The 12,055-nt window shown below is 43.6% G+C and overlaps 1 protein-coding gene across 2 annotated transcripts in view; it reads left to right on the top strand.

The window, feature by feature from the left end:
- LOC112124046 (vascular endothelial growth factor receptor 1) overlaps window positions 1-12,055 on the top strand; it is a 152,061-nt gene that overhangs the window by 93,988 nt on the left and 46,018 nt on the right. Inside the window, exons 14-16 of one of the 2 annotated variants that reach the window (XM_026653575.1) lie at window positions 3,016-3,162; window positions 4,764-4,895; window positions 11,817-11,923. In XM_026653575.1, the coding sequence (XP_026509360.1) occupies window positions 3,016-3,162; window positions 4,764-4,895; window positions 11,817-11,923 (386 nt within the window). Of the gene's footprint in view, window positions 1-3,015; window positions 3,163-4,763; window positions 4,896-4,995; window positions 5,061-11,816; window positions 11,924-12,055 lie in introns of those variants that run through there. The other variant, XM_026653576.1, reaches the window with a different exon arrangement.

Genomic DNA, 12,055 nt, shown 5'->3' with positions numbered 1-12,055 from the left:
GAAACTGTGTGAGGAAAAGGGTTCTGCATTTGATGGTGAGATACAGTTATTGTCAGTGCTGATCTCATCAGATTAAACTGAAGAATCATGTCAATTTCTGGCTGTTTCTCTAACTCCCTCTGAGTAGTGTATTACTTGGAGAGAATAATTATGTAATTTAAATTCCTTTTTTAAAAACGAGTGTTAAAATGCAACTGTGTATTTATATTTTCAAACTGTTTTTTTTTTAAAGGAGCATTAAGCGTACTAAGGTAAAAGTATGTGAAATGAAAAGTTATTCAAAAAGTGCTAACAACTTTCCATGTTTTCCCTATTGCCAAGGATTGATTTTGCAATAGGGATTTTGCTTTCTCACAGCCATTTGAGTCATTGTACTCTGAAGTCATAGGGCCATGCTCTGCCCTCAGTGACACCCCCATGTAACTCCACTGGGCCAAATTCTGCCTACAGTGAGGTTCTCCGGGCGTAACTGAGGGCAGAACTGGTCCATCAGCCCATGTTTATGACCTCACAGAGAGACATGAGGCTATGATGCTAATGTGCAACATTCAGCATTAGGGGTGAGATTTTTCAAAAGCGCTGAGCAGTGACTTCACTCTGCTCCTACTGAAGACAATGGGAGCATTACTTGACTTCAACGGGAGCACAGTTAGGCCAACACTGAGTGCTTTTGAAAATCCCATCCTATGGCTTCACTCCAGCTTCAAACAGAGAAGCAGGTGGTCTGGGAGAGAGAAACCTCTTGTTTTAACCACGTCCTTGAAAACCCGCCAACTGCGGCAAAGAAATTATTTAAAATATGTGAATGGTAACTGGCTCAAAGTTTTAAGCAAGAAAGTTTTGCTCACTATGAAAACCCGTCTTTAGTGTATGGATATAAACAAATTAAAATTAATCAGAAATAACTTACAGAATGTGTGATTTGCCTTTGTTCTGTCATCCTGTCACACCTCATTTTGAATGGGTTGGTTGTGTTGTTCTGTGGGGATTATTTATAAATACAAAACTTGGACCAAGTGGCTTAAATCTGTGTGTGAACATATTTTCAAACAATACATCTTCATAGACAGCTTATTTTGCTAAAATGGAACCATAATGTAAATGTCCAGGATCCATAGCTGAAAAGAGGGCAATCTTGTTGGATGGGGAGAAATCATTGTTGATGTTAATACCAATGCACATAGATTTGATGAAGAATGTACATCTGAACTTCACTCACTGGAATTGTTGTTTGTTGATAAGAACAGACTATTTGTTACACTATAAACACATAAGATAATGGTCATTGCCCCAAGGAATGTACATTCTAGCTTGGACATAGACAAAAAATCAGACACAGATGGTTCATAGATATGATGGAATTGATTTCAGGGGATAAAAGTCTAGCAGAGGTCATTCATTTCAGAAATTCTGAAAAGCTTTCAGTGCTTTTGAGTTTATACACATTATATAAATGGACTAAGAACTAGTGTGAAATGTATTGGAGACTTTTTAATCATGTCAGATAGTCGGATCATAGTGCAGATGGAAAGACCTGTTGGATCATGAAGTCCACCCTCCTGAAAGATTAGCATATAATGCTCCCAACAAAGTATGTGTCAGATATTAAACTGATGCTGTACTTGATCTTAGCATATAGATATATGTCGCTGTGAAAAAGTGAACCCTAATCTTAGAAGTTTCCTTGCAGAGAAAGATTGCCGCATCAACCAGTTCCTGCAGGAACTGGGAATTCAAGGAAATCTGCAATGCAGTGCAGGATTGTGTAGGAATGCACTGCACTCTACAGGACCAAAGTACAAAAGGGATAATATAAGAAGTTGCAAATGTGGTAGAAAAGTTGTTGCTGTATAATCACCATCAGTTCTGGGGCTATCCTCCTGATTTTGGTCGTAACAGCTTTCAACTTTGTGCAAGAAGGAAGGGGGAAATTGATTGGTTTGGAGATGGGGAGGAAAACAACATCAGGATTGTCTGCTTGCTTTGGGTGCCCGGGGATGATTTAATATTGTGCTTGTTGAACTTTTGGGGGGTTTTCTTATCCTTGGTTGGGGGATGTGCATGCTGGACAGAATCAGGACACGCTGAGGTGTACTTCCAAAACACTAGCTAGAAAGTCATTGAACTCCATTTTATTTCATACATTTGAATGAATTTTAATCCATAAAAGTGGCTAATGTAAAACAGGAATTATATGTTGTTATATAGCACTGAACCCCGGAACCCATACTTCTGCCCCTGGAATCAGTGTTTTAGACACTTGCATTATGGGAGGGGATGTTGCCTGGGGAAAACAGACACATTTCCCACAAATGCAAGGACTATTCGTGTTTGGCTAGCTGGCATGTGGTTTTGCCAAGATTTCTTGAGTTCAGCTAAACACAAAAGCCAAAGATATACGAAGACTTGGAGGTACAACTCAATGATTCAGTGCTCACACTTTGGTTTTGAAGTATGATAGTTTACTGAATAGGGCTCACAGTAAAGTTGATCTTCACAGTGAGTAAACAATGTAAATTTTATTCTTGCACAGACTAGTATATATGCAACATCTAACTGTATAAAGCTATCACTAATTCAGGGATATTCTAACCTAAGGACCAGATCCCTTAGAATCTATTTAAAATCTTGCACTTCATAGTACATTTCTCCTGAAAATATGTAAAATCCAAGGATCACAAAGAGTCTTTACTTTAGCTTGTAAGAGAATGAATGCAGAAAGCTTGTCTTAACACAGCATCTGTTGGTGGATCATTTCCATTATGATCTGTATTATATCCAGTTACAACTGATGAAAGGAAATTATCTCAAAAGGAAAAGGCATCACTAAGCCACACTAAATATTCTTTTCAAACAGGGATAGTAAGTAGGGAAAGCGTAAGCTTGGAATTTGGTAGAATGTCTCCAGAAAGCTCTGACATTTTAAAAGATCATTAATGACCATGCAAGAGATTTTAAATATATACACACATGATTATAGGAATGTAATCATTGAACTCTCGTTTTATGTTGTAGCTCAGGAAGCACCATCCCTCCTGCGCAACCTCAGTGATCAGATTGTGAACACCAGCAATTCTGCTACTTTAGAATGTCAGGCTCAAGGCATCCCCGAGCCCCAGATATCCTGGTTTAAAAACCATGAAGAAATACAGCAAGAACCAGGTGAGAACTGCCAACACCCTTTCCCCTCCTCACTCTCTTCTCTCATATCTGCTCTGTATCTCTTCAGCTATGTCTACACCACACAGCTTTTAGCGACAGGTCTGTGTGCCACAGCCATGCCACTAAAAGTCGTGCAGTGTAGCCACTGTTTGTCAGCTCTCATGCCGACAAAAAACATCCACCCCCAACGAGCAGCGTTTGCGTTGTTGGCAGGACACACTGTTCACCCTGGCACATGTCGCCAGCAAAACTTTTGTCTTTCAGGGTTTTGTTTTATTAATCACCTCTGAAAGACAAAAGTTTTGTTGTTCAATTGTCAGTGTAGACATAGCCTTAGATATTTATGTCCCCCTGTTACCATAGTGTCTGAGCACTTCACAATCTTTAATGTATTCATCCTGACAACACCCCTGTGAGGTTGGGCAGAACTTTCCCCTCCCCACTTTTACAAGTGGGAGAACGTAGCCTCTCTGTGCCTAAGTTACTTTTGCCCATGGTCACACAGGAAATCCATGGGAGAGCAAGAAATTTGAGCATGGGTCTCCCAAGGCTAGCACCCTAACCACTGGACAGATCTGGTATTGGGATACCAGAGCAGAATTGGAATTCATCTGCCTGTAATAGGGGGGTCCATTTGTCATGTAGCATTACATCCTATTATGAGAAATCCAGGAGCTGTTATTGTGTTGGATTTGGATTTGCTTTTCTTGCCATAACTAGAAAAGAGCTGGGGGAGGGGGCAGTTTAGAGCTGGATTATCATTGTACTGGGGTTTGGGTTCAAGGCTCAGTTGGGGCTAAATGTTCACCTAAAATGGCACCAAAATCATGCAAACCATTCTTGGGAGACTTCAGCCCCATTTGGTAGGAATCTCGGATGGGGAAATGTAATGAGATTTCAGCCATATCCTAACCAGAACTGGAAAATAGGGCTCTATTAGTTTTACACCTGATCTGTAACCAAAGTTTGACTACAGGAATTAGAATCCAATCCCCAATCCCTTGTAGCAAAATCCAAGGAGGTTTGTGTTCAAGCTTCTGGCTTTGGCCATCTCTCATTATTTTGTAAGGAATGTAAGCAACTGGAAAAAACTTAGAACATTTACCAATAATAATTCCCAGACCACAGTATGCTCTTGCAGCAATCAGACACCAAACCAGATATAGGACCCAATCCTGCAAACACTTAGTACTGAGCACATTGGTTACAATGGGACCAACGTGAATACTCCCATTGACTTCAGTGGGACGACTACCTGTGTGTTTAAAGTTAAGCACATTTAAGTGTTTGCCTGGATCGAGGTCTAAGACCAGTACTAAGCATTACACCCAGAAATAAAGTACTTTCAAGACCATTGCCATCGAAGGAGCCTTCTTACTAACATAAGTGCTGTATAAACACCTGTTTCCACCAGCGCCTCAGAATCTGTGAACACTTTGTAACTCTGAAACCAACATGCAGCATTAAGGACCCATCCACCCCCTAGGGCGTTATGTAATGTCTGGGTCATCCCTAATCATCAGAAGAGGATTGTTTTACAGAAAGAGTTGTCTTTGTTTATACGCCACGTCCCACTCATGTAAAGATCTTTCACTCCACAGGAATAATTTTAGCGCCAGGAAGCAAAATGCTGTTTATCGAAAGAGTCCAAGAGGAGGATGAAGGACTTTACCGGTGTATAGCCACCAACCTAAAAGGATCTGTGGAGAGTGCAGCTTATGTCACTGTACAAGGTAAAGCATTGCATTAGATGGAAACAAGACAAAAATCGCTCGAAGTTCTTATTCTCTATTTGATCTACTTTTCCTCTTTTCTCCTCTTATTTTCTCTAAGCGGCTTTATAAGTGGAGTTCTTGCTCTGACTAGGAAGGCAGGTAAGTGGCTTGTTGATCATGTGTGATTTCTGACTACAGCAGTTTGAAGGAAGTCTTAGCAGGGGGAATGCACCAGGTTGGAAAGGAAGCCAATGGGAAATGCTAACTCAGAATGTGTTTATACTGACCTCAGAAGAAGAATTGCTTCAATCCAACAAAGAGAGGGTCAGGGAAGAAGATAAATGTAAATTTAGTGTAATAAAAAACCCAACCCATTCATTTTCTCATTTCAGGCTACTATAAGCTGGAAAGAGACATTTTTGATATTTTCCTTTTCTTGCTTTTAATATAAAGTGGGCTGCTATGTCCAACCAGAAGAGTTTTCCAGTAAACATAAATACATCTTTCAAAGGTATTTACTATAGGAGCTAGGGGTTGTTATTGTTACTCCTCCTGAGGATACTCATGCTATTCATGTGAATGTCCAGTCTTCTTTTGTTTTAATTCTCTTGGCCTCGATGGTGCCTTGTGGCAATGAGTTCCACAGGCTAATTGTGCATTGCGTGAACAAGTATTTTATTTTATCAGATTTAAACGTGTCATTTTTCAACTTCATTGAATGTCCCTCATACCATTAATTATTGTGTGCACTTTTGACACAACCTCTTTTCTCAACTCAACAGTCCCAAGCTTTTCAATCTCTCTTCATAGGAGACATTTTAATTAGGCAAAATATGAATAGCTCCTCCAGGCAAAGACTGTCTCCCTGTGTTTTCGTACCGCTTGTAGTACAATAGAATCCCATTCCTGTTTGTTTGGGTACTGCCACAACACATACAATGTGATAAAGAAATCAGGATTGACATGTTCTAGTTGCAAGTTCTTTGGCTTTTTTGGCACATTGGCAAGTTCATCGCTGTAAAGGTCAGAGGTATCAATGTGTATATATGAGCAGGGCTACATACAATAGATGAAGGACTTGTCGCCTGCTATGTTTTGGGGAGTAATTTTAAATTTGTGTGGGCATTCTAAAAAAAATGACTCATCTTAGAGTGCTTGCAGTTTAACACACCCAGCAGATTAGCTAATTTGTCTGGACAATGTAATATTACCTTGAATTAATTATTGAATGCAATTGTATTTTGTTATTTACTGATAACATTTTATGGGCTAGTTTCTGGGGAAGCAGTGTCTCCTTGTTGCCTGACCCAGGGGAGACAGGGAGGATAGTGGATTCCTGTCTGGATAAGTGTCCTTCATGGATGATAGAGAGAGCTTTTGGATGGTTCTGATAAAAAGCTTTAGCCAAATAAAAGTGGGGTCCAGTGAGTTAAAGATGCCCCAGCACTGATGTCAGGAAAAGGAAAGAGACAAATCATTTAATCAGCCCCCCCCAAAAAAACATGCTCAGGGAGAACGCATCCCCACCCTGTCTCTCCCACCCTCATGAAATCTCTGTGGTCTCAGCAAGGAGACAATGGTCAAATGAAGAGTGATCCCGGCCATCATCCCCAAGCAGCTCATCATCTCCTGAACGACTGTCCCTCTTCCGAGGGACATGGAACTGTAGCCACTCACCCAACTTTGGCTCGGAGGTTTGAGTCTGGGCTCAACTCTAGTTTTTACTGCATTCTCGAAAATGCACAGTGTACAATTTCTGCTGGTGTTACAGAAAATACTGACATTTTTGATCTGCATACAGTAGCTCGCTAAGTACAGTAGAGCATATGAAAGAAAGCCAGGCAAGTGCCTCGTGTCCATGGCTATGTTTAACAGGCTGGAAAAGTGGTTTGCAAAATAACCAGGAAGGAAACTGTCTGCTCTTTTTATTTCCTTTGAAAAAAAGTTCTTATACTTACAGATAATACAATGTGTTATTTTTGTATCAGAAAGGGAAGAATGGACTGCGGAATCCAAGAGGGTTCTTTAAATAATCACAGTCCTTGTTTAGTTTGGAAGCCACACATGTAGGACAGTCTGTGGAAGACATGTAGCCATAAAAATGTCACCATAAGCCATCAAATCACCTTCAGCTTAAGTACTGAATGGGAAATAATAGAATGAATACAAATAGCAAATCAGAGTGAGGCACCTACACCTGGACAAAAAGATCCTTTTAAATGATGCAGAAGATTGTCTGTGAATGTTTGCTGTGGAAGGAGTGAGTGCAAGCTACTTATTGCAGCTTACACTTAGGGGTCAGTTCAGCCACTTGTCACACTGCTCAGACCTCCAGTTGGAGAACCGTTTAATAAAGCCCTCTCATTGAAGTTTGGCTCTGCAGGTATTATGCACACTGCAGAGGGGTGTGTCTCAGTTAAGTAGCTAGTTTCTGAAGGAGTAGGATGATGTAAGAAGGGGTATAGGTGTAAAAGAAGGAGATAGTTTTATAATTTATACCCAGTTAAATTCAGGCTTCCACTCAAATAAATAAACAATGATGTAGCTTGGTTTAAAGCTGCCTCTGGACAGCTCTATATGACTCTCAGAGATATGACAAAGGAACTATTAATTGTGCTGGACTTTATTCAGCTGGTCTGAACTCATGACAATAGTTTGCTACTTACTTGTACATTTTTTATATTGACAAACATGTTATAGTAGCTTGTGCATAGGGGCCCAATCCAACACTCACTGAAGTCAATGGGAATGTTTTCCCTAACTATAATGGGAGGTGAAACTAGCCCATGGTTAAAAAACAGACTCTAATATTTTGTTTGTGTGGCTATGAAATAGATAGTCTCTCTGAGTGTATGCTGGGCGGTCATTAGTCTGCTTCCATGCTGCCTTGGGCTGTGTCTCAGACTGCCCAAGCTAAGCAGGGCTAGGTCAGATCAGATCTGTGCTTGGATGGAAAAGCCTTGGGAGCTGCTGGAAATGGTACTGGTGTTTCTGGTTCAGTGCTGAACCAGGGGCACAGCGTGGCATGCACCATACTGCACTCATGGATGTGCTGCTTCACAGACGAAAGAGAAAATCGTCAGGATGAGAAGTGAAACTGACGTCCTAACTACCTGCGTTCACTACAGAGGCTGTGACTTCTTCACAAGAGTAGGGTTCTTAAATCTGCTAATTGAGCCGAATCCCAGCTTAGATAAGGATGGTCTACTGACCTAAATTGTCCTTGCAGTTTCAAATGGATACACTATCCTCCTTCACGTCACTTCTTAACAATTGCATAGCATACTGTAGCGGTGAAAAAGCTGCTGCGTTCCACTTCAGCTTGTGGGTGCCGTGATTTCTGTGTTAAGGAATCAAAGGGGTAGCCGTGTTAGTGTGGATCTGTAAAAGCAGCAAAGAGTCCTCTAGCACCTTATAGACTAACAGACGTATTGGAGCATGAGCTTTCCTGGGTGAATACCCACAGGACTCTTTGCTGTGTTAAGGAATGGTGACAGACACTCTTTCCCCTCCAGCTGCTGCTGAATAAATGTCAGAAACTATTCCTTGTAACCTGCACAAGCACTGAGTCACGTTCACAGGATAAACAAGAATATGGATGTGTAAATACACAGTCTGGAGAAGGTCCTGTATTATGTTAAAGGACAATTAGTCTGCAGCTCAAAGCACATTTGTCATAATAACATTATAAAGGAAAGCATAATTTGCATTGTATTTGAAATTGAGTTGTTTTTTTTAAGTACTCACACCTGAGAGAGATTAATCACATCCCAGGGTTTGGAAAAATAAATGCCTTGAATCTCAATTTGTAGTTGTATTCATATTTTTTATTTTGCTAGAACTTACTCTCATAGCTCCAATAGGGACATGCCTGAGGAGTCTTTTAAATATTGGACATGAGCAGGAATCTGATTATCACCTTCACAATTCCTGCATGGCAGACTTGTCACCACTGCAGAAAACAAGTCAAACACTGAACAAAGCTCTGCAGACTTGTTTAAAACTAGGCACCACATACCCCTTGGTTACCCCATCAGCCCACCAGTGAGACATCACTCCTTCTTTCAATTGTCAGGAATGGTGCCAAATTTCAAAACTGCTGCAAGTGTGGCCAACTAAAAATGGTGAAATCATGTTCAGAACTGCTGTGCCATGTCCCCTCTCTCCGTCAGAAAGCTGTGCACTTGAGTCTGAATTGTGAGAGTATCACAATAAGGGACGGAGCGTGGGTTTTTGCATTTACTACCAATAAGGGAGCGTATCATTGTGACATGATTACAGCATTTGCAAAACATTCTGCTGTGAAGACATTTTATGAGACCCGAAGAAACAGTATGAAATGAAATTTTATTCTGGATATTTTTAAGCACCATCAGGAGATTGAATATTTTCCAGATTTAGTAGTTTTAATATTTTCTTCCTGCTCCCATTTTTCTCATTTGTAATTTCTGCATTGATTTTGATCAACTCTCCCTAGGCTCACTACGGGTATGTCTACACTGCAAATAAAAACCTGCGGCTGGCCCATGCCAGCTGACTCGGGCTGCCGGGCTGTTTCATTGCAGTATAGACTTCCAGGCTCAGGCTGGAGCCTGAGCTCCGGGGCCCTCCCACTCCCAGGAGTCCTAGAGCCCGGGCTTCAGCCCAAGCCCAGAAGTCTATACAGCAATGAAACAGTCCCACAGCCTGAGCCCTGTGAGCAGGGCCGGCTCTAGGTTTTTTGCCGCCCCAAGCAAAAAAAATTTTGGCTGCCCCCCGTCCCAGCCCTGGACTCCTCGCCGCACCCCCCTGCTGCCCCAGCCCTGGGCTCTCCCACCCCCACCCACACCCCCTGCTGCCCCAGCTCTGGGTTCCCGCATTCCTCCCCACCATTGCCCCCCCCCACCCCCTGCCGCCCCAGCCCTGGGCTCTCTCCCCCCCCCACCTGCACCCTCCTTCCGCTGCAGCCCTGGGTCACTGGTAACTCGCTCCCATGGCAGGTCATTCAGCAGGAATTTTAGATGTGCACAGAACACAGACAGGATTGGTTCCCATATGGTTACAGAACTGCAGTAAAGTGGAACAATTTTCAGCTTGTGTGATTGGAGGATATCTGGATGCATATTATAAGACTGTCCTACATAAATGAGGAAAAGTTGACGTGCCTTTATTATTCTTTTGTTCCACTCTTTCTTTCTGTGGGGAATTTGCCAATGTAATATCACTGTCTTCCTTTTAAACAAACAAACAAAAAGGCAATGGCTGTTGAAAATAGCAATTCCAGTCCTAATAACCACTGGGAAGCATTTCTTGCTCCATTTTATCCTACTTTTTCTACAGCAAGTTACAGTGGATCAGTATATTTGATTTGGGAGAAATGAAGTAACAGCTACCCAAACTGAGTTTGAGCACTCCTGAATTTTGAGGTGTTCAAATCTGGAAGGCAGGTGCTGGGGGGGGGGCTGTGGCTCTGCAGGGGAGCACGGCAGCATGTATGCAGCAGTGTGTCTGGGGCTGCTCGGAGCCAGACACGCTGGTCTGACTGGCACGGTAAGGGGGCTGGGGGGTTGGATGGGGCGGAGGTTCGGGGGGGCAGTCAGGGGCAGGGAGAAGGGGGGCTTAGATGGGTCAGGGGGTTGGGGGGGGCAGTCAGGGGACAGGCAGTGGTTGGATAGGCATGGGAGTCCCGGGGGTTTGTCAGGGGACAGGTAGGGGGTGGGGTCCTAGGGCGGAAGTTGGGGGGGGTCTCAGGAGGGGGCAGTTAGGGACAAGGAGAAGGGAGGCTTAGATGGGGTCCCAAGGGGCAGTTAGGGGCAGGAGTCCCAGGAGGGGGCAATCAGGGGACAAGGAGCAGCGGCGCTTAGATACGGGGTGGGATCCTGGGGGGCAGTTAGGGACAGGGGTCCCGGGAGGGGGTGATCAGGGGACAGGGGGGGTTGGATGCTTTGGGGTTTCTGTGGGGGGCAGTCAGAGGGAGTGGATGGTGGCAGGGTGGGGCTACCCTCCCTCCCTGTGGAGTGTCCTATTTTTTGAATGTTAAAATATGGTATCCCTGCCCTTCCCAGTGCAGCTCTCCATTCACAGCAGGCTGCAGCATGAGGTCTCAGCTACCACACTCCCTCCCTCTCTTTCCTGTTGGTAGTGGCCAAGGGAATGCTGGGAAATGTAGTTCTTTCCCTGCTCCAGGGCTGGCTCTATAGGCAGGGAGCTAACCAAGGAACTACAGCTCCCAGGGCCCCCTGTTGGTTCTCAGCTCCCATGCTGGATCCTGCCGCCCCTGCAAATGGGCTGCCCCAAGCACGTGCTTGTTTTGCTGGTGCCTAGAGCCGCCCCTGCCTATGAGCCTGAGTCAGCTGGCAAGGGCCAGCTGTGGGTGTCTAACTGCAGCGCAGACCTACCCTAAGGGTGTGACCCTGCCAGCCATCACGTGGTATAGAGGGGGTGCTGCTTGGGAAGGCACATGTGGGATCTGACCCCGCACCACTGATGTCAGTGGGAGTCACACAAGAGGCTGTACAGGAACCACTGAGGGCCGAGGCTGGTCATAGCTGGGGCAATGCTGCTAAGCGCTCCTCCCTGCAGTTGGAATAGAGAGCACAGCAACCAGTTTCTTGAAGAAAAGGTACTCCATCATCACATCTCTAATGTCACAGGCAAGTGAGCCACCTCTTAGCATTTTGCTGCCTGTCCTACGCTATCTCCCCAACCCCCAAAAAGGATTGAGCTCTGTGCTAGCAAGCTCTCCAGCAAGGGTGTCTAGAGTTTAATTTCAGTGTGTGTATTGCAGTGGTTTATGTCCAGGGGGTGAATTTTTCTAGGTTCTGAGAGCCATTAAAATCCCTGGAAAGGAAGTTGGTCATTACTGATATGTTCTTCAGATACATTTTAAATGCCCATGGAAAGCAAAGTCTGCTGTTCGGAGTGTAGTTCTATAAAATGTTTGTTGCTTCATTTCCCCAGGAACATCAGAGAGATCAAACCTGGAGCTAATAACTCTGACATGTACCTGTGTGGCTGCTACGCTCTTCTGGCTCCTATTAACGCTCTTTATACGCAAGCTAAAAAGGGTAAGAACAGTTGAATAATTACTAAGCTTCCCCCTGCTCCACTTTTCACATTGGTATTTGCTCTGGTTAGAAAACGTTCCTACTGCAAATGAGATTCATGAACATTACATTAATTTACCTGGTCCTCTACAC

This window comes from Terrapene carolina, unplaced genomic scaffold, assembly GCF_002925995.2.
Source record: "Terrapene carolina triunguis isolate 2854851 unplaced genomic scaffold, T_m_triunguis-2.0 Scaffold141, whole genome shotgun sequence".
Classification (NCBI taxonomy): Eukaryota; Metazoa; Chordata; order Testudines; family Emydidae; genus Terrapene; species Terrapene triunguis.
Note: the sequence above shows the minus strand (reverse complement) of the source record. Positions and strands in the feature narration are given on the sequence as shown.